Source organism: Lactuca sativa, chromosome 3 (assembly GCF_002870075.4).
Source record: "Lactuca sativa cultivar Salinas chromosome 3, Lsat_Salinas_v11, whole genome shotgun sequence".
Lineage (NCBI taxonomy): Eukaryota > Viridiplantae > Streptophyta > Magnoliopsida > Asterales > Asteraceae > Lactuca > Lactuca sativa.
The window spans coordinates 78990970-79014266 of record NC_056625.2 but is presented as its reverse complement, the minus strand read 5'-3'; the positions used below and the strand labels follow the sequence as shown (position 1 = coordinate 79014266).

Here is a 23297-nt window from a genome sequence, read left to right as displayed (position 1 = left end):
GAGAGAGAGAGAGAGAGAGAGAGAGAGAGAGAGAGAGAGAGAGAGAGAGAGAGAGAGAGAGAGAGATGAAATGATATAAGTTTTTAAAATTTATAGTTAACCTAATTTAATTCATAAATTATAAAAAAATGAAAAATAAATAGAAAATGGCAATATAGTCATTTAAAACAAATGAGAGACTGATCGTTCCTATGGGGTACTTAATTGGCAACCACTAAGGACGATAGGACTAACCATGCAAGGAAATGACAATTCAGAGACGGTCCACGTTAATTTATGAAAATAGAGACTGAACGAGCATTTACATTTGCACGAGGGACGATCCGACGATGCATGTAATTTATTCTAATTTATTTATTTTTCCTTGATACCGCAAAAACACAAATAATGTGAAAGCTTATGTTACCTTGCTAACTTTCTTCAAGTGGGTAGTTTCCATGATTCAGGTGTACAACTTTATTGATTGGTCCAAGACTCAACCTAAGGTCAACTTCATGGTCTAATATTTTGTCGGTGAAAAATTATATACTTTTTTTCTAGGATGATATGATTTTGGAAATTTAAGAAAAAAGTGTCTAAATTCTAAAGATGTCTAATTCGCATAAGTTTGGATTATGGTGAGTTGAAACGTATTAGATGCGGCATAAATGGGAATCACATATAATTTTCCAAGTGACATTTTGGCGTTTGAAAAGGGTTAAGAATGAATGGAGGAGAAGAGAAGGGTGACTCAAAAGTCTTGGTCTTTTTAAATAAGGAGAAAATTACCAAAGTGATGGAATTTCAATGCTTTTGGCATGCAAGCCGAGGAAGCTTATTAAATATTACATAAAACCTCATATCTTTCAGACTAATTGTTCCAAAGAGTACTTTCTCTAGAGAACACATAGATCTGGCTGATAGTAAGCGTCTAACTAACCTATTTCTTGTTGGACATCTGAAATGATTCTTGTGGTCTTTTTTGCCTCCTTTCTTCTCTCTTGTCTACCTTTTCTTCACTCTGCTACAAACCACAGCATTTCTACATCAATCTGCCCAAAAAGTTTCGTTTGCCCACATTTAGCCCCATCCAAATACCCTTTTTATAATGCCACTGACACGCAATGCGGGTTGATCAAGGTCAATTGTACTTCGTATGGTGGGGAAATTCATCTTGGAAGAGACTCGTATCAGATTCAAGGCAATTTTGTATCTGATTCTTCCATCTGGGTTGTTAACAAAGTGTTTGGAAAACTTGTAGAGAAGGAAAGGTGTGAGGCACTTATGTATAATTTCTCTTCTCCAAGTCCTCTTTTGTATTCCACTTCAATCAAACCTTTCATCAGGCTTTACAAATGTACAAACAATTCCACTTATGATGCACAAACGGAGGCTTATTTTCACCAATTTAATTACAATAGCTATAACAAATGCAAAGATCACAACTTCTACTATAAGTATTCAATCAGCAACACAACAATTCTAAGTGATCTCCCACTTACATGTCAAGCAATACGGCTGCCTGTAGAGACAGGTGACCATAAAGTACTTAATGAAACAAACATATTTTCTCTTCTCAGTTCCAAATTCTCTGTTTTAATTAAGCTCTCACCTTCCTGTGATAAGTGTCACAAGGAAGAAGGCCAGTGTCATACTCAAAATGGACAGTTTCTGTGTTCCAACGCCAAAATGGGTGATGCGCACTGGCATAACCATGATGGACTCAAGTCTACCAACACAAAAAAGGGTATTTATGCATTATCTTTTCCTTTTCATTTTCTCCTTATTTTGGGTACACCAGAATTAAATGAAATGTAACTTATCGTTTGTTGTTTAATTGCTGCAGAAAAAGAAAAGCCACACAGAAAACTGAAACTCATCCTAGGTAAATTAATATATCCCTTGATCGATGGTTCGATACACTATTACAAATTATATGAACGCACATAAACACACACATACATCTGTAAGAATTTTTACCTAAAGGTTTTTTAGTTTCATGTTATAGTTCTCGCTGGATCTGCCTTCATCCTCATCCTCTCTCTTCTTATGTTCATAATCTGGCGACGCTACAAGACCAACCCTCCTTCCTATTACTCATCAAAGGACGACATATCACTAAACAATGAAGATGGGAGTCTTTTCTATGGTGTCTCTGTTTTCTCCTACACAGAGCTTGAAGATGCCACCCAAAATTTCGACCCTTCTAAGGAACTGGGGAATGGAGGTTTTGGAGCTGTTTACTATGGAAAACTCCAAGATGGGAGAGAAGTTGCAGTGAAGAGACTCTACGAGCACAATTACAAGCGAGTCAAACAATTTATTAATGAGGTCAAAATCCTCGCCAGATTGAGGCACCCCAACCTCGTAGTCCTCTATGGTTGCACTTCTCGACAAAGCCATGAGCTTCTCCTTGTGTATGAGTACATCTCCAATGGCACTGTTGCAGATCACCTCCATGGAGAACTAGCAAATCCAAGCTTTCTGACATGGCCATTAAGAATGAACATTGCTATCGAAACTGCCAGAGCGTTGGTGTACCTTCATGCCTCTGAAATCATACACCGAGATGTCAAGACCAGTAACATTCTCCTTGATCACAATTTCAGTGCCAAGGTAGCAGATTTTGGGCTCTCGAGGCTGATACCGAATGATGTCACTCACGTGTCTACAGCTCCTCAGGGAACCCCAGGATACGTGGATCCCCAATATCACCATTGTTACCAATTAACGGATAAGAGTGATGTTTACAGCTTTGGAGTGGTCTTGATTGAACTAATATCATCAATGGTGGCTGTCGATTTAAGCAGGTCACAAGATGAGATTAGTTTGGCTAATCTAGCTTTGAACAGGATACAAAGATGTGCGTTAGATCAATTAATAGACCCGGATCTAGGATCCGATTCAGATGCTGAAATCATGAGGATGATAACATCAGTGGCAGAGTTGGCTTTTCAATGTTTACAGTATTATTCAGAAATGAGGCCTACGATGAGTGAGGTGTTGGATGTGTTGGAGGATATCCAAGCCCCAGGGAGAATTGATTCTGTAAAAGCGCCACCACCGTCTGAAGCCAGTGATAAGACGGTTTTGTTGAAAGACTTCCTGCCTTCGCCGGTTTCCGTCACCGGTGAATGGCACAGCGAAAGCACCGTATCAACTACACTAAGCGTTACATAGATTCCCAATGAAGAGTCGTATCAGAACAAAGCATCATCGTGCAAATTCAGGTACATAGTATGGTTTCTGTTCGATTATTCCATCGTTTCTATGCCTGGATATGAAACTTTTCATGAGATCAGTAAAAGGAATGTAAATACTATTAGAGATGCATCATTATTGCATACCACCGATGGAGCAGTTTTATCAATTGCTGAATTGTATTGAGTTTGCACTTCCATGAGAGATCTGTTTTAAAGCCCTTTCAAATACCTTGCAAACTTCAAGTTTCTTTCAAATAGGGGAAAATTTCTTTTCATTTCAAAGGTTTTTACAAAAAAAAAAAAAAAGTAAGAAAATACAAAATGACATTAATTTTTGCACTACTATCTTTTAAAATTTTGATGGTATGTGATTCTTTTTATATGGGTGGAAATTTAGGTGGTCTTCAATTTTATTTTTCAAATATTTTTTTTGAACTTTTTGTTTATAAAGTTTTCTAGTTCAACATCTGCTAAAATCTTGATGGCCTATGACTTCTTTAAAGATTTTTACAAGTCATTTTTGTGATTAACCCAAATGCTCTAATGATTGTCATAAAGTTCATATGCAAAAATTATAATTTTTTTTTTTATAATTTTCATTGAATATTCTACTTTGTAGCTAAAAAAATATTATTTTTCCACGTCCTATTGAGAGTGTAGTATGTGAATGCATGACTCTTGTTACAAAATAATAATAATAATAATAATAATTAGCTCAAACATAGTTCATTTTTAAATTTATGAAGGATCAAAGTTGAATTTTTTTTTTTCCTTATTTTTCATCCAATAACCTATTTTGGAGCTAAAAAAGTTAAGGTTATAAAAAACGATGGATGTTAGTTAGTTGGACGACTAAGGGTAAGAGAACAATCGTCTAGACGGGGATTAATCATAGAGCATAAATTATTCATAAATTAATATATCATAAAAAAAATAAGTATTTAAAAATTTGAAAATTTGAGATTTTGTAATTTTGAAAATTAAAACTTTTGATATATTATTTGAAAGTTTAAAATTTCAAAATTTTGAAAATTTTAGTATAATATTTGAAAATTTTGAAATTGAAAATGTTGAAAATTTCGGCTACCTAGTATTGCCTAGCTCCGCCAAGAAACCAATATTGACTGAGACCGCATTAAAAGGCCGCTTAATATCAATTGTAGACAGGTCGAGGCCGCCTAACGCCTAAGTACTGATTAATGACTAGACCAATTTTTACAATACTGAAAAAAGTATGACTTTCTGACATCTGAATTTGGTATGTAATATGTTCATAAAAAACCCTTGTTACAATAAAAAAAATTTAGATAGAAATGGAGTTTTTACGAAAAACAATCATAAAGGTTGAAGTTTACAAAAAATAAATTAAAAAAACAATTTTTTTTACGTACCGAAAATCTGAACTTTCAAGTGGTCAACTTACAAAAATCATGACTATTTTTGATATTTTGTGGTAAAGCTTTTGAAAAACTTACTATTATTTTCATTTTCTACCAAAAGAAAAAAACTTTTAAATTTTTTTATTTTTTTATTTTTTTTTATTTTTCGGTTTTACTGGATTTGATGCAACTTCTAAAATTTATAATTTTTTATAAGTATCTTTGACTTTTAGCACGTGTTTGATTTACGACTTTTGAAGGAATTTGAAGGAAATAAAATTTGAATTCAAGTAGAAAATTGTATTTGAGCGAAAAATCAAAAACAGTAGAATTTTTAAATTACATTAAATTATGTGTGAAAGAATTTGTTATTTTTTTTACTAAAAATATATTTATATATCATTACCAGTGTTGTAAAACTCACCGAGTTGACCGATTACTCCTTCGAGTACTCGCTACTCCCCCCTTACCGAGGCGAGTTACATAATCCCGAGTACTCCCCGATCGGCCCCTTGCGAACTGAGTAGTGTTGTGAAATTCGTTCAACTCGGTGATTAATATGTATAATATACTTAATGATTTATTATTTAACACACACATATTTGATTATTACAATATATATATATATATATATATATATATATATATATATATATATATATATATATATATATCTTAAATTTCCAGTAATTATTCACGAAGTGACACCATTATGTGTTTTTCATTTTTTGTGTTTTCACATGTATCCAATTTTGTTATATATTTCAATCAACTTATGATTTTATCTTATGATTTTGACATATATAATTTCCCTAAAAGAATTTTTGCACAAATTTCCAAATTTGAGTACTCCCCGAGTACTCACAAGTACTCCCGAGTACTCGCTACTCGGTAGTCGGCCGAACAGGTACCGAGCAACGAGTTCTACAACCTTGACCATTACTTATGTTTTATTATAAAGAGAAAGAGTTTATCCATCCCATCTTAATTTTTTCCATAGTTCATTAAATTAGAGCATGTTATCATCATCACTTCTATACCCTCACCCAATCATTCACCACCCATTCCACCCACCTTACCCTAACACCCATACACATATTCATACCCCGTCCCACCCTTACATTACCCACCCAGACTTTATGCCCACCCCTACACTACATACTCACCCACAAATATACGTACACGTACACATATTTACATACATACCAACATCCACAAGCCCACATCGACGCACACCCCACCTTACCTCATCCTCTATCCCAACCTAATACCCACACCCATAAGCACTCACTCACGTTAACATGCCTACATAAGTTCGAGTGGATAAGAGTTTAATTAATGAACATTTATCATTTTTATTGATAATAATAATAAGTTAAACAAAATCATAAACATTATTTTGGTCATATTATATAACCTACTTTCCAATTCATTTTAAAATATGAAATCAAGAAGATCAGATTTCATTCTATGTCAACCAGACACATAATAGATTCTAGTTCCTTCACATTCTAGTTCATTTGATAGATTTCATTCGTTCCAAAACTTTATTTGAACCAAACACCCCTTGGTTTGTAGAGATTTTACATTCTTGAGATCATGGTATCGATTTGCAGGAGTATAAAATTTTATTCGATTAGTAGTCCAAGAGGGTACCAATAGTTGACGACAATAAAATGTTGTTAATCGGTGGTTTACTGCAGAAAATGTACAATTATTAATGTTAACAACTAAAGTAGGAGTCTTAGGTGCTGTTTTTTTTTTAAAACACTTCTGACCACTTATTGTTGCGCTACGCAGCACACGTGCAACAGTTGGCCCTTCGCAACTGTTTGTTTTTCAGTAGATTTCTGACTTAAAAACTGTTGCGTAGCGCAACACTTGACCCTCTGCTTCAAACCTCTTTACACCTTACTTTAACTTATTGCAACAGTCTGTAGATGTTAAAAACACAAACAAACTTTTTATTACATGCTGCAGACGTTTGGTCTCCCTCTTCTGCTACAAAAGGTTTGCAGAGGTGGTCCGCAGACTTTAGGTATTTTCGCTTCGAAAAAACAAACGACACCTTATTTTCAATGTGAATCGAGCACTCTGTGGGTAGTAGGTCGTATGTCAACAATGTAGTGAGAGATGTGGGTCAACTTAGGAGTTGACATAGTCAGAGAATAACATTTTTGGAGAAAAGTGTTGTTTCCTTGAGGAACTTTTCTGTAAGTATAATAATAGTAAATGTAGATGTTATTTCCTATTTTGTTACTACATTAATATTTAAAAGACCAATCCGACTGATTCTTAACTCGTAAACCATAGGTGCAAAAAAGGCTGCGCGACCTCAACCCAACCCATCCTACTGGCCCAAAATGTCGGTCATGGTCAAATCTTACTCAACTAGTGGAAGTAAGATCGGGAGGCCATCCTTGAAAAACAACCTGGTAAGGCATTTAGGCCTTGCATGGGCTGCGTTTAGGCCTGAAAGTTGGGTTTCTCGCTTTTTTTTTTTTTTTTTATGTTTCTTAAGTAATAGAAACATATTTTATTGGTTTGTTTATTATAAAATTTTAATTTCATTTCTTCCTATTATAGCATCCTCATTTTACTTTTATTTCTTCATACTAATGCATCCTACTTATTTTGGTTTGTTTATTTGTATGCTTAATCCTCTTTTATTTTATTGAGCTTCAAAATTATGTCCAAGACTAATAAAACATGTGATAATGAGCATACAGTGGAGCTATCGAAGTATTGATAAAAGAAAGAAATCATCACCGCAAATGATCAGTTTAATCATTGGTCAGTCTTTGGGACGGAAAACTATAAACACATAGTTTAAAAGAAATTCATACTCTTTCCTAGCCTACAACCGTAATTAGGAACATAACCGGTTACAATCTTTATCTCATTGTCTAGATAAAATTTGTAAGCAAAATTGGCTTGTTTATCTCATTATAGTTTTCCGCTCCAAAACTATACCACTACCACGAATCAGATTAGTGATAACGAGTGAACATTAACACCAATGGAATCATACTCACAGACTTAGTAAATCCTTTTTTTAAATCATGTAAAACTGATCCATGTATAGTCCGACAAAAAAGTATACTCTTGAAAACTCGACCTGTTGAAGCCCTTGCCTGACCCACCTGTTTACCGGTCAAAGCCCGAGAAAGCTCATATGTTACCTTTCCTGGGTCCCAATGTTCACCTCTACTCTATAAATAGAGTATAACATTGATATACTATTTATACATATCTAAATATTAAATTATATTTTATTTAATTAAAAAAAACATAATTTTTTTTTGTAAGGTGTGGTATGACACCCACCAGTTTTATGAGGTGGGGAAAAATGATACGGGAGGCTACAAGTATAGTATGGTATGGCAGGCTACAAGTATAGTATGATATAGTATGACACCAATTGGTATGAAGAATCCATTTTCAAGTGATAAGATTTGAACGCATTTTAACAACTCCTTTAATAAAAAACGGTAAAATAAGCTATTTCCCCATATTCAGTTTTTCTATGAGCTTTTTAAAGTCAATTAAGTTTGAGTTCATTACCACATACATTAAAAATTTTATTTTGTGGATTTATTCCAATACGTTTATATTTGGTAAAATGAGATTTAATTTGACCCATAACAATAATCTATTTATATATAAGGAAAATTTGGATAAAATACATTTTTGGCTCTATTGATAAAAAAAAGTCATCCTTGATTTTTTTCTTTACATTTTAACTATTGAAGCCGGCTATTACTTGCAATTAAACCATTGGAATCGACTATTTCCAGGTAACCACTAACAATATCAAGTTTCAATGGTTAAATTGTAAAAAAAATATCAAAGGTGACTATTTTGTTAATAGGCCAAAATATAGGTAGTTTTGTCAATGCATAATAAATTTTTAACCTCAAATATTATATATATTAAGATTAAATTATAATCTATTTTTGTTGATACAACCATTACAACTTATTTGATTTTTAATATATGATAATAAATAAATACAAAATTTAATTATAATTCTATTTAATAAAATCCTAAACCAATTAAAATGTAAAAATATATTGTTATGAAATGTATCGTCACTTTTTTATGATGAAACTAATGGAAATTTGATATAAAATACATTCACATACCAAGTAATTGGTTGAAAAAACTTCATATGAGTTGGTATGTATCAAAATCACAATTAAAAGGAAGGTGATATGCAAATGATTTTTTTTCCTGTTGCATAAATAAGTTTTAAGACAAATATGAAACCATTGTTGATATTGGTAATCATTATGAAAATCCAAGAGAAAAAGAAGACCGTATGGCCTTTGTTGTTTGGATTTTTAAAATCGTGGGCATATTGGTAACAATGTGGTATATTGTAATCAATATCTATATAACTCTTATAAAAGAGCCCATCTAAACCATTATGATTTTCATTACATTCATTTGAAACCTCCACAACCTTTCAAATTACAACTAATTTAGTAACTTTACTTTTATAGTTATTAAGTTAATCGCATTTTATAATAACCTTTTATTTTCCTCTCATTTATACATGTTGTTTATATATTAGGAGTATATAAGTAAGAATTTGTTAGAAAAAAAATTCATATGTTTGAAGAAGTCAAAACATTTTGTATCAAATTTGGATTTAGTTCCATCATCAAAAAGTGATGATACATTTTATAACAATATATTTTTATATTTTAATTGGTTTTAGGTTTTTATTAAATAGAATTGATGTTAAAATAACCGGTTTTAATTGTTCAATTGCAAGTAATTGTCGGTTTCAATGGTTAAAATGAAGAAAACAAAAAACAAAAACAAAAACAAAGGTGACTTTATTGTCAATAGAACAAAAAAATATGAACTTTTATGTAGCTTTTCCTATATCTAACATTAGTGAAACATGTCACATTTTTCTATGTAAAACTATACGATCTTAAAAATAAAAACATATTTCTTAATCATGTCGTAGATATTTAATGGCTACATGTTGACTTGTTAAGAATCAATTTAAATTAGATTATCAAATGTTTTTCTTGGCAATTAATCTGAGGATTAATGTCTAAAATGTCATGATTAAGTTCTTTTCAAGAAATGATCATTATTTAAATAGATTTTACAAAATCACCATACGTTTTGCAAAATGAACTTTACAAACTACCCTAGTTGTTTATATTCTTGTAGTACTAAGTGTGTTTTCTCTTCTATGTTGTGGTAAAGACTATTTACCACAACAGCGCCAAGCAAGCCCCGAAGCCCATATAGGTGCCGAACACCATGAAATTGATGTACCACAAGAAACAGTCGAAGTCTAGCCTCTTTGGAACTACTCACAACGATTGCCACATCTTTTTAACATGTCACTTAATGATAGGGGCACATGTGACTATACTTCATTATGTTCTTGATAATCATGACTTGCATTATATTTTTGTTGGAAATAGGCGTTAAATTTTAGTAGTCCAAAATCCTTAGCGTCATCTTCATTTAAAAATTGTCATTTTACTCCATTAATTATAAAAAAAATCATTTCAATTTGATCATTTCTCCAAAATAAATGTTCAATTGAATTTGACAAGTGTGGTTTTCCCTTAATGAATTACCGGAGGAGCAGCCGATGTGACAGTCTAAGTTGCACGGAAACGGATATGGCAACGAGAAACGGATACGGAACAGAGACGGGAAACGAAAAACTAAAAAATTCAAGATACAGATGTGATAGAGATACGACAATATAAAAATATAGATAAACACACACACACACACACACACATATATATATATATATATATATATATATATATATATATATATATATATATATATATATTATACAAATCTTACTATTTCCTAAAATAGATTTAAAACGTCCAAATGTTTAAGATAATAATACAACAAACCATCAACAAATTACAAAATACAAGTGTAAAATTAATATTGAAACATTCAAACCTACATCATTCTCTTACCCAATATAAAGGATTTAAATTTAAAAAAATGTAGAGGTACAATAATAGTTCCAATATGTACAATGATGTGATGCATTAAAGCTTATTCGGTCAACAGGTACGTAAGTCTAAGGATTGTTCATTTAAAGACTAATTCAAATCGCATATCCCTAATTTGTTGCTTAAAATATGGGTGAATTCGTCGTTGTCACCACCGCCATTTAACCCCCACTTCACAGTTTCAATATTCTGATTTGATATGCTCTCTGTATCTTTGTCCCTTCATCTACCCACATCCAACATAGTTAAAGCCTCCACATCTTCGAGTTACAAGCTATGTATTTGGAAGAACACCATCGAACCTTTCAACATTCATTGATTATTGCTACCACCAAAACTCCCCAAATCTAACCTAACGACGGCCACCACCCACCACTTATCAAAACCCTATCACACTCTCTCCAAAAGCGGTTCTCCTTCTCTGCCTTACTCTCTCACTGAAACCGTAAGTTCTCAACTACTATTTTTCGCCTCCATTGTTTACCACTTCCATCGAATTGCCGACCTAATGCTTCCCCCACCGCCGTCTGTTGTCTCCAATGACCGGCCTCTACCACGACATAGATATAAACACAAACACACTTACTCACTGAACAAAAAAATACATCAACCTCTCACTAGCCACCAAAATCTTCAAACTTTTTGATCAGAGGCCATCGTAAGGCATCACACGCTCAGCCATCGACCATCACAATCACGATTCATCGTAAGCCACCACAGTATACCCCCATATTTATCTATCTTTTTCCCTCTCTCTTTGTTCTAGATTTTATCGCTAATCATAGTATTTTTGTCCAGGTTAAACCTGTAGTCTTGGCTAATTTTGACGAATGGTTTGTTCACACCTGTTTTGGTTGGGCCATTTTTTCATGCATCTTACTCTGTGTATCATTTCCTCATTTCTTTTTTACGTTGTTGTGCTTTGAAAGTACATCACGCTATAATGGGTTGTTGACATTAATTCATAAATCTCTCATATTGACATCGATCGATGCACAACTTACTCTCCCGTAATTCTCATAACTTATTTACTCTGGATTATTACTTTCATTTACACAGGTACTCTCAAGTTAAGAGTTTCTTTTTTAGAAAACTGTGTATTGAGTAGACATGGTGGTGGTTCTGATCAGTAACTTCAAATCAAACGGAATTAGTTTACTTAACTTACAGGGCATGCTAAAGGTAAACATTTTAAACATTTAACCCAATATATGCAGGAATATCGAACTCTTTTTATTGTTGAAGTTATCACACCAATGTATTTTTTTAAATAAAGATACAAATTTTAGGCCATATCTTAATTGATTTCCAAGATAGACAATTTGAGGTGCACATGGCAGGCCTAGAGGAAATTCTGAAGATTTGATTGAGATTATTGTACTTCTTTGAATATATTCATGCTCTTATACTAGAACCCCTACAATTCACCTTCGACATGTAACAGTCTTGACATTATGGTTCTGAATACATTATCTTTCAGCTGCTGTAGGTGTTTGATTTTGGCACAACAGGCTCCACGAATGTCCTAAAGATGAAATCTTGAAAGGTGGTTACAATCAACCTTTTCTTCTATTTGTTTCACTTTTACATGTTATATCTTTTATTTATAGAATTAACTTATGCAAGTGTTTTCTTATATTTTAACCCTTAATTTATTGAGTTTTAATTTGATTTTATGTAAAAAAAAAGTAAATTCCAAATTATAAAGACAACTAGATGGTGTTTTCTGGTTTCTGATTCATTGTATATCTCTTTCATGTTATATATTTTTTGGTTTTTCGTGGTTTGGATGAGATGATTTCAACCTACAATTTGACAAACCATATCTGATCTGGACTCTTTTGAGGGTTTCAGATGTGTGTGTGATCTAATATGTATATATGTATGTGATTGATCAATGGTTATTATTTAGTCAGCCACAAAGGAAGTCTGAAGTATTTTCAACCCCAAGAGGAACAACATGCGTATATATGATTGGTAATCATCTTTCATTGGTTGCAAGTTTAAGCTCCTAATTATAGTGCAATAGGGATTATATATGTATTTACCTTTTTACCCTTTTTGAAACATTTACCATCCCAAGGTCGTTTTTATATTTGCATTTACCATTTTACCCTTTTAATAATTTACTAATTTTATTATTGTTTGTTAACTTCGGACCAAATACAAGTCTGCCAAACAATGCTCTGATGGATTGACTGACAATGGTTGTAGAACAAGTATGTGAAAATGTATTAGATTAGGATGAAAGGAGACTATATAGTTGTTGGTTTCTGAGATTATAACTCGAAAGATTCTTGCATTTGCTGTCACTCTATGAATATTATGTATGTTATAAAAATTAATGCTTCCAACTTGAACAAGCACATTTTGCTAATAAAGTTTTGAACAAACTGGAGTTGTTTTTCTTTCATTATTGGCAATATTGTTTATTTGGTGATGATTTCAACTCTGACCAACCAAGATTTCAATTCTTCTTTTTGCAGTTCAAATACAATACTTGATCTGAGATTAGATATCCCCAACATGTTTGTAAGGTAAGGTCTTACACTGTCCCAAATTGGTCTATGTAAGCTTTTTACATGGATATGTGTGTGTGTGTGTCTATATATATATATATATATATATATATATATATATATATATATATATATATATATATGACTTCTAGACTCAAACAAACTTATTTTAACATTCATATTTTGATTTTTATAGTGTTGCATAATGGGGCATGAGATACATAGCATACATAGTTTGATAATGTTGTATCATAGGGTAGAAAATGGACTTGATGTTTCACCTAACATGCTGAAATGGTTTTAGATCTGGATCTAATTTTCTATTATATGTTTGTTTTTTTTTCTATCCACTTTAATATTTGTGATGTAGATGAAGACAGTATCGCATCTGTCTTCTGGTTTCATGGTTTCGTGGTCTGGTCATTAAAGCCTAATGGGGTAATCTGGACTATTTTACCCTCAGAATGGGTATGGATAACTTCAATCGCTGTTTTACATCTTATTGCATTTACTGAGTGTTAAAAGATGCTATAGAGAAATCTATGATGTTATGGTTGGTTTTGGGTTACTACTCTACATGCAAGCTAAGGGGTCAACTTTTCTAACTTCCTTTTTTACTTGATTGATTTTTTATTTTTTGTTTTGTAGTATCCATATTAAGCAAATGTCACATAAGTGGTGATGAAGATGGTGTTATGATATCAATTTCTGACAGGTTATCCAAAAGAAGTGAACATTGATCTGATGGATTAGTACTTATGGATTACTGCATAATGAAGAGGTATTGGAATAAGCATTTTCAGAATTCTTTGTATTTTGGACCATTTTACCCCAGCTATGATTTGTCCCATTTTTTATGGTTATTGGATGGTCTATTACTAGAAAACTGGTTTTTTTAAGGGCCTTCGAACTCACTATGGGTGGTGTTTATTTCTTTTATCTTTGTATACGTGGCAACATCATAAAGTTGTGGTCCCCAAAATAACAACATACCTAAGTTTATTTACACATTACTGGTGCACAATCGTGTAGGTCATTAAGACCAATGACATTGTAGAATGATATTGATTTTGATGGGATTTGGAAGGAGTAAGAACCATTTTTGTAGATTTTGTATTCTTACTGTTTATCTGTATTTAGCTTATCATAGATGATATGGATTTGGAAGGAATAAGAACCATTTACATGATTTTTCTACAATATTTATTAGATCTTGGACAATTCCATATTTTTTTATTATTTTCATTAAAGGTGTTATGCCTATATCATTGGGTACTTTCAAGTTTAATATAGTTATTTGAAAAAAGAAACGAATATAAGTTGCCATTTTTGATAATAAATGAAAGTATGTTACTATATATTGCAGTTTGGGTCCTTGTGGTTTGCTCTAATAGATACTGTTCATCCAAGTTTTGATTTTTTTGACATGGTCTGTTAAAACTAACACTTTGTGGAATATATTTTTGAAAATGACAATTATGCCCTTACCCTACCACACACCCATATTTCACGTTCATGTAAAACGGAAAATGTTTTATTTTTCAACAGTTAAAACGTTTGATTGTAAAATATATAACTTTCATTTCTTTGTCTAAGCATTGTGTTTTGACAATACAATGCCATAATATAAGAAATAGGGTTTGTATGCGTATGTGTGCGAGTCTGTGTGTGGTTATTTATAAAAAGAAATGAAAGTAGGCTTCTATGATTGCTAATAAATGAAAGTAGGTTGATATATATTGTATTTTTGGTCCCTGTGGTCTTTACCACCACACCACACTCCCATATTATTGATTACACTTAAGTAATTTGCAGAAAAGAACTAATCGCTTTTAGAAACTAATTTCTAAAAACTATATGCATCCGTCGCTTGGCGCGGGTAAACGGCTAGTATATATATATATATATATATATATATATATATATATATATATATATATATATATCAAATTCCAAAATAGATATATATATTGATGTTAGTTTAAACTCCAAAAATACTAATCTTTCAAAAGTAATTAGTTATCCATAATCAAATCATTTTCAAAATCTGGTTCATTTAGTGAGAGGTCGACAACCTCCAAAAACCCTACATCTTCTGTTGAATCAAAAGCATCTCTTACATCTTTATTCGGTGTCCTTGACAAAAGTTGGAGATTATTGTGGATGTAAATCAAGTCTTGAGCATGACTTGTAGTCACATAGTCCCACAATGGAGGTTGGTCTATTGATGTAATTGATGATGATCCTTCTATTTCTTGTTCTTGAGAAGCCATCATAATTGATATGATTTCTGAATTGGTGAATGGTTTGGTGATCGATTGATCATCTGATCATGACTGATCGATGAGACGAGGCAGTAGACACAAGTCGAGAGTCGATCAATTTAGGCTTGTAGGGTAATAACGATTAGTATAGCCCATTAGTCTTTTTTGGACTTAAAAAGCCCATGCAAAACCTAAAAAAATAGAAACTTTGCAGAAACTTCACATAGACGTTTTTGGATACCCGATACATCACGAAAACGTTTCAATGACGTTTCCATGGCGTATCCAGACCATTTCAGATACGGGAACGTCACCCAAAATGGAGTTTCCGTGCTTCTTAGGTGACCGTGACATACCTATCTATCCATTCATATTAGCTCATCAAGCCCATAAGTCCTTGTATTCTTAAGCATGTCAATATTGTAATGTCCCAAAACCATAGTAAAAATTTTCATTTTTAAAAGACATTTTCATAGACATCATAAGTCATCAAAACATTGTTTTACAGCCATATAAAAATTACAGTAATAAAATCAGGGTGTCTCTCAAAACATGAAACTATTGGATGATGTGTACAATCACGCCTTCTCCTTTCCCTAATCTTTTAATGTACATAAAACACTTAATCCATAACTGTAACCCAAAGCTTAGTGAGTTCCCAAAAAAACCCACACAACAATACACATACAAGCATGCACACATGAGCCTTCGGTCTTACTGGATCGCCTCGTAAGGCCTACAGGACACCTGAATCGCTCTCATTAGGCCTTCAATCTGATTGGACCGCCTCACAAGGCCTACATGTCACACCCCAAAACCGGAATGACGGAAACGTTGGGGGGTGGAGGACGTCATGTCAAGTATCACGAGTTATGTATATGGTAAGCAAGTAATGAACAACCATTTCATTCAGAAAGAAAGTGTTTACAAGGTGTGTGTTCACAAAACATAGAAGTCATAAACAAATAACAAAACAAGACTTGAAGCTATAATGCTCCATCTTCTGAAGTCCCAGCACGAGCACCTGTCAAATAGTCTCCTGAGAATACAAGTTATTTGAAAGAGTTGATCAGCAATTAAGCTGGTGAGTTCATAAGATTTTAGTGATGTGAGTAAGCTGTAAAATGTGGTTGAAAATGTATATGCACAAGTGATGTAAGCTGTAAGTTCTGTTTTGAAATGTTCGCCTGTTCCTCTAGAAAATCCTACATTTCCTACTTGAATGGGAGTTAAGTAAAATGACACTACAAGCCTTTCTATGCGTACTAAGTGGGTACAAGTTATATATACTCAGCGTAAATAACCAATCGATTGTGCGCATCTGCCCTAAACTCCCAACCCAACGGGGAACAGAAAGTAAGGCGGATAGCACACATTCCATTGGTTGTTAGATCGTTGTCATATATAACCCTGGTGTATTCACTTGTTACTCATGGAGTTATTTGTAATGGTTCCTTTATATCTAATGATGAGTTCTTTTAAGAAAACCTATATTTCTTATAGTAAAATAATGACTACGGTGACTACTTTTATAATAGCTTTGTTTATACTGCTATATATAATTTGATATCGGGTAGAAAGTTAATTGAGTGAATCTGCCCTAATCCTACAATCCAACGGGAACAAGAAGTAAGGCGAAAAACACACATTTAACTATCTATTGGATATTAGTTTTATATATAAACATGGTGTATAAACTAAGGTGTTATAGAGTTACTCACCTAAAGTCTCTAAAACTGTACTGGCTTAATAAAAATGGATTAAGCCCTTATCTGGGAAATCTCTAGTTTTGTATACCAAAAGTACTGACTTTGTAAAGTAAGTTTTGTACTAGAAAAACTGTGTGTTGACTTTGTGTCCTATGACCTGATCCATACCTGGTACCCTTATGATGACTTAACGTATACTCAGCATAGATATATATATAGATTCAGGTAGATAATAGGTTGGGTGACCTCAGTCCAAGCCCACATCCAACGGGAACAGGAATTGAAGCAAAGAGTACACATCCTATTAGCTGTCGGAATCTACTAGCATATATGTATCCTATAGCGTATACATTAAGGAATCATAAAGCTAGCATTATGATACTAACCTTTAATCGTAGCCTTCTACCAAGGCATCTTCTGTTCTGAGTTAAAACCCGACTGTTCCTTTGTCAAATGTAGAAGTGTATTCTCCCTAGTTCATAACTATCTTGACTAGAAAATAGTTTAACTTTCAAGTGGTACCGACACTTTATGAAAGTAATTGGAAAAGTATGTACATAGATGTCGTTTATAACGACATGCGGATGTACTAATAACCTAAAAACATAATTGTTTTAATACGGTCATAATGTGAAAGCTAGAACCCCAACTAAACGCTCTCAATGTAAAGAGATTAAGGGAACCAAACGCGACTCCAGCAATTCCTAGCAAGCCGTGTAATTCACATTAAAGTTATATGATCATGTATACCCAATATAACTATCACTAATGCGTTAATGATTCATTGGTATAATTAGATCCTGTCTGTGTGTTCTCATGCTATAGCAACCTAACTTGTTTGTTATGTTATTAACTGGTATTGTTTGATTCTCTTCACCGTTTGTTCTGTTGTGGTATTGATTCTTTGTGTGCTTCATTGTACTAGAAGTAATGAATAGCATTCTCCTAAACTATACCTATAATAGTTTACTAATGCTCTACTTGGACTGTTACTGAAATGACTCATTTCTCTACTAAGTTATGCTTTCACTTTAATAATGGAGTTTTGTATAACTATAAAGTAAGATAACTTTAAAAGAGTTTTGAAATGTGTTGATAACTTATAAATAACATAAGTAATATTTTGAAAGATGTTTAACAACAAACATTTACACAAATATCATTGTGTTCAACCTGTATTCCCCCCCTTTAAAACAGTTAAAATGGTTAAATGATTCATTACGGGGTATGAACTCACCTGATGTGGGTGATTCAAACGGGTATGCGTGTAAGGATGAGAAGTTCCACGAATGAAGTCCCGAGACACAACAAGTCCTAAATGACATATAAGGACACATATTGACATGAATATAGTGTTTATAAACAACTATATGAAAGATAACACCTTCTGGGACTAGGAAACACCTTCGTTAAGTGTTGGAATCACATGTGATTCAACAAAAGGAAGTGAAATGGCACTAAATGGTGTTTACGGTTTTGTAACCAACTCCACTTGAGTTTACGGTTGTAAACCCATGAGTTTACTGCCGTAAACTCATGTCGTTTTGACCATTTTGTGGTTTGAAGTCCTAGAAGTCATTTTGAAGCATCCTAACTTCAAGTCTTAGCCTTAGGAAGTGATTAGGGCAACATATCACCCCTTTATGGGGTTTACGGTTTTTGGACCATATGTCCTTGGGTTTACGGTAGTAAACCCAAATGGTTTATGGTCAAATGATGTTTTCAAGACTTAAACACTTCAAGGTAAAGGTCTAGGCTAGCTTCTAAGCTTAAGGAAAGAGTTTGGGGCATCAAAACATGCCTAAGAGGTGTTTACGGTTTTGGGAGCTCCCCAAACCGTAAACACATATACATGGGAAATTTTTGTGGTTTTCATGTGCTAAACACATCAAAGGAAGGTTCTAGGTTTGTTTCCAAGGTTTGGCAAGAGATTAGGGACACTTTTGCACCCTTTTTAGGGTTTACGGTCCAAGAAGATTCTTGGACCGTAAACACTTGTTCCTTGTGATCTTTGGGTGTTTTCTTGATGCTCTTAAGGTATAGACATGTCAAGGATAGTTTCTATGTTTGATTCCAAGGTCTAAAGGGACATAAGGCACACTTTGGCCTTATTTTTAGTGTTCACGGTCCAAGAAGATCTTGCGCCGTGAACAACCTTTCCTTGGGGTATTTGGATGATTTCTTGATGTTTAACACTTGATCTAAACACATTAGGGCTAGAAACACTTACAAGTTGAAGATCTTGAAGAAAAATGGGATGACACTTGAGAGAGAAATGGCTCTAGTCTTGGAAATGTGAAAAAGTGAATAAAATATCTAAGTCTCACTTATGTAGTCTTTAGGGTTTACGGTCCCAATACCATCTTGGACCGTAAACTCCAAACTCTTGAAGTTTTGGGCTTTTATTTCTACACAATAAACCCTAGGGTATCCTCTCTCATGATATCTCTTGATGTACTATCTTTAAAACACTCAAACTTATTCCAAAAAGCTTGAAAGTTAGCAGAATCAGTTCTTGACTTCCATTGAAGTGGATGGTTGTACAGAATGGAAATATTTGGGTTGTCACACTACAGTACACCTGGACCACCCGAGTATGTTGACCTACTACACAAAGTAGGACCGCCTCAACCCAACCATAATATGTCGACATACATATAACAATAATAAGCAAAATAGGTAATCATAACATATCTACCTGCTTAACAGAGCATAACAACATCCTATGCACAAGGACACACATATTACTACAACATAACAACATCCTACACACAAGGATACATATTATAATGCAAAGTATAGTGAGAAAACCCACCTTGCAATCTAGCAGCTAATCACCACAACTCACATGAAGACACGAACTGGTATTATGAGTCGCCTATACAACAAATAAAGGCCAATCCTCAATCTGTAGCCCAAAAACCCTCAAGTTGACCAAAAGTCAACTTTGTCAAAATTCAACAGTTAAAAGTCGACTTGACTAGTCACCACGTCATGGCAAAGCACCTGCTACGACCTGTCACTCTCGTTAAAAAATAGTTGTGAGGAATCCTATCACCATGACGTGGTGAGCATGTTGTAACGTTATAGGAACTGTCCAGAAACAACTTTATGGATGAAGCCCTTAATCCATTAAGCCACACACTCATCTCTTCCAAAAGGCTTTCAAACATGCATAAGCTCCAAAAAATCCTTGCTATATGGACATGCATTTCCAATGCATGTCTTGAAATTGGTTTGGTCAAAATGGTAAAAATAAGGTTAAAACCTCATGCATGGAACCAAAACTCAACCAATCTTTAGATCTGGAACATTAAACCTCAAATGGACCCCATGGATCCTTAAAGTTGCCAACTTTATGGAATCCATCCATTTAAACTCTCCCAAACATGGAGAAAAATGTATATAAGCCTTGATCTAGAAGCATAACACATTAAGTTTAGAACTTGTGGACTTACAATGGTCCAAAATGTATGCTAGAATGTGGTGGGGGAACTTGCTTACTGGAAGTATGCTCAATGGAAACCTTTTTTCTGCTTCAAAGCACCAAAAATCCACCATAAGAGCTCAAAAGGTCAACAATGGCGGGTAGGCTTTATTGAAAGGGAGGTGACGGAGGGTGAGGGTGAGCAAAACCTATCCATCACATCCCTTAAGTAAGGCTTAAAACCCGAAAAATTAGGGTTTTGCAAGCAGGCGGCCACCACATCGTGGCCATCACCCTGCCATGGTGACACCTTAAATGAATGCACATTTTCATCGGGTGCTGCCACGTCATGGTACTATCACCACCACGTCGTGGCTACCAGAAATATTATACTTTTAAGTCTTAAATGCAAAAATCACAAAAGCAATTATACCTTGAACGTGGTGTTACAATTTTGTCTCACTTGAACTAGACTTCTTCCTTGAAATCCATAGTCAAAAACATATCTGGGTAGTGCTCGCGCATCTCCGCCTTGGGCCCTCAAGTCCACTCGAAACCCTTCCGATGTTGTCACTAAACCTTAACCAGGGGCACCACATACTTACCCAAGGCTTGGATTTATTTGTAACACCCGTAGATTCGGGTTAGTCAATTTAGAGACAATAAGCGTCAAAAATAACTTTTTTTTGATATAAGATTATTTAGAATAAATATTCTTGACCAAGTTATAGTATATCTCACAAGGTTTTCATACATATAAAGAACGCTGAAATCCGAGTTATAACAAAGAAGTTATGACTCGTTGAAGTTGTACGACAAAACCGACACGACACCGGGAATCGTAAAAAGTGAATTTACGATAAAATACTTTCTAGCTTTACCGATCGAAATGAAAGTCGTAGTATATGTTAAACCGAGAGTGTGCGTAAAAAGAACGTCTAAATATGACTTCGTATGAGGAAGTTATGATTTTTCTAAGATTTAGCATAATAGTGCACAACTCGAAATTCAAATTTTAGATTGGTCGATTTTTAACCAAAATAGTGTAAATGATAATTTAAGATCTCGTTAATAGGAGCTCAACAATAAAAAGACTGTCGCAAAAGGGAGCTTGTATGCGAAAGATATGGATGAAACTTAATCCCTACTCTTCAAGCGCGACAAATTTGATACAAATTTGTAAATTCGAGATAGAATGAGAATTAGCCGATGGAGTCTAAATGAAAGTTGTAATACTCATAAATACCAACGCGTGGATATAAAGAACATCAAGAATAGAGATCGTATGTTAAAGATATGGACGAAACTTGGTCTCTACTCTTCGAGCACGATAAATTCGATACAGTTTTGTAAATCTGAGATAGAATGAGAATTAGCTGACGGCGTCTAAATGAAAGTTGTAGTACTTGTGAATAGCGTGGATATAAAGAATGTCAAAAATGGATTTCGTATGAACGAGTTATAATGTTTAATAGCACATTTACGTATTAAAATAAAGCGTAAATCATATATACGTCTATATATATCATTAGAAAGGTATCGATGATGCGGTCGTTATAAGACTAATGTTGAGTATTTTCGACATTAGTTTAGTACAAATATCATTAAATCTTTTTTAAAATAGTATTATAAATGAGTGTTTAGTCATTTAAGTAAATATAGAGGGTGGTTTTTGAAAATTCAGTTACTATAAATAAGAGCCTCTATGCTCTCATATTTCTTGCACCATTATCTTGATTTAAGAGTCTTTCTCTTCTTATCCCCCGAGCATTTTGGTCCCTCGTGATTTGACTTCGCTTTCTGTGGTTTTTAGTATAGTAAGGTGAGCGCTAAAGCGTTGCAAGAATCTTTCTTAGAACGATTCAGCGGCGAAGTTCTGCCCCTGCAGAGCCCGACTCCTAGCTAAGTAAGTTATGCTACCCTACTTTAAATATAGCTTATAATATCGTTATTATGAACGTATAAATAAAATTTATCAGTGATTCAAAGTCATTATACTGATTGAACTACTTACGGTAAAGGTGTCTAGAATGGTCACTTTGGGTTTGGTTGTTGGATTTTAGAAAAGCTATATGCCGAAATGGTCCTGCCTTCCAACTGTGTTGCTTGGCTGATCCTTACTTGATAGATCATGAAGTAGACTCTGAGTTAATGATGAATCTAAACTAATAATTAGTCGCAATAAATATTAGACTTAAATTTAGCGATAATAATTCTAGGTTTCTTCAAAGGATAATAAAAGCGTTAAAAGCAAAGCCCTGCCCGAGTTTGGAATCGTCACTTTAACAAGTGAGTGCATAGTTCCTTTCATGAACAAGATTTTAATACAAGTATTGAATAATGTATTAAATGTTTGTTGGTGTGTAAAATATTTGATATTTCCTAAAATACGTGTTAAAGAACGTACCTGATAATATACGATGATTTAGGATACAAAGTAAACCTAAATTAATTATGAGGAATATTGGGTAGTGTCTCTTTATAAGAACGAGTGAGATATACACGGAGAATAGAACTTTAAAATATACCATTGATCCAGGAGCATGGATTAGACATAGTCATTGTCCCTAGTTCGAGAGTATGTATTGGACATAGTCAATTGTCATTAATCTGGGAGTATGGATCAAGACATAGTCAGGTGTCCTTAGTCCGAGTATATGGATATGTGTAACACCCAATTCCTGGTACGCATTTAATTCAAGCAATTCTTGTGTTATTCTCTCTGGGACTCGACGAGTTGGAGGCCCAACTCGTCGAGTAGAGTCGAGATCCGTGGTCAGTTTAAGTGACCTACTCGACG

At 33.8% G+C, this 23297-nt stretch overlaps 1 protein-coding gene across 14 annotated transcripts; it reads left to right on the top strand.

Annotated features, from left to right (window-relative positions):
* Nucleotides 1-785: 785 nt before the first annotated feature.
* Nucleotides 786-14288, top strand: LOC111914823 (LEAF RUST 10 DISEASE-RESISTANCE LOCUS RECEPTOR-LIKE PROTEIN KINASE-like 1.1). 14 transcript variants are annotated; one of them, XR_006189245.2, is made up of 9 exons: nucleotides 786-1726; nucleotides 1826-1864; nucleotides 1988-3209; nucleotides 11638-11760; nucleotides 12059-12124; nucleotides 12491-12555; nucleotides 13065-13115; nucleotides 13468-13565; nucleotides 13746-14288. XR_006189245.2 is itself a non-coding variant. In XM_023910529.3 (3 exons), exons 1-3 carry the CDS (start codon nucleotides 943-945, stop codon nucleotides 3157-3159), a joined length of 1995 nt encoding a protein of 664 aa, XP_023766297.1. In that variant the 5' UTR covers nucleotides 787-942; the 3' UTR covers nucleotides 3160-3214. The 14 variants fall into 14 exon arrangements, 1 of the variants encoding a protein (XP_023766297.1); XR_006189246.2 differs by having other exon boundaries at nucleotides 12495-12555; nucleotides 13468-14288; XR_006189247.2 differs by lacking the exon at nucleotides 13468-13565.
* Nucleotides 14289-23297: the final 9009 nt, after the last annotated feature.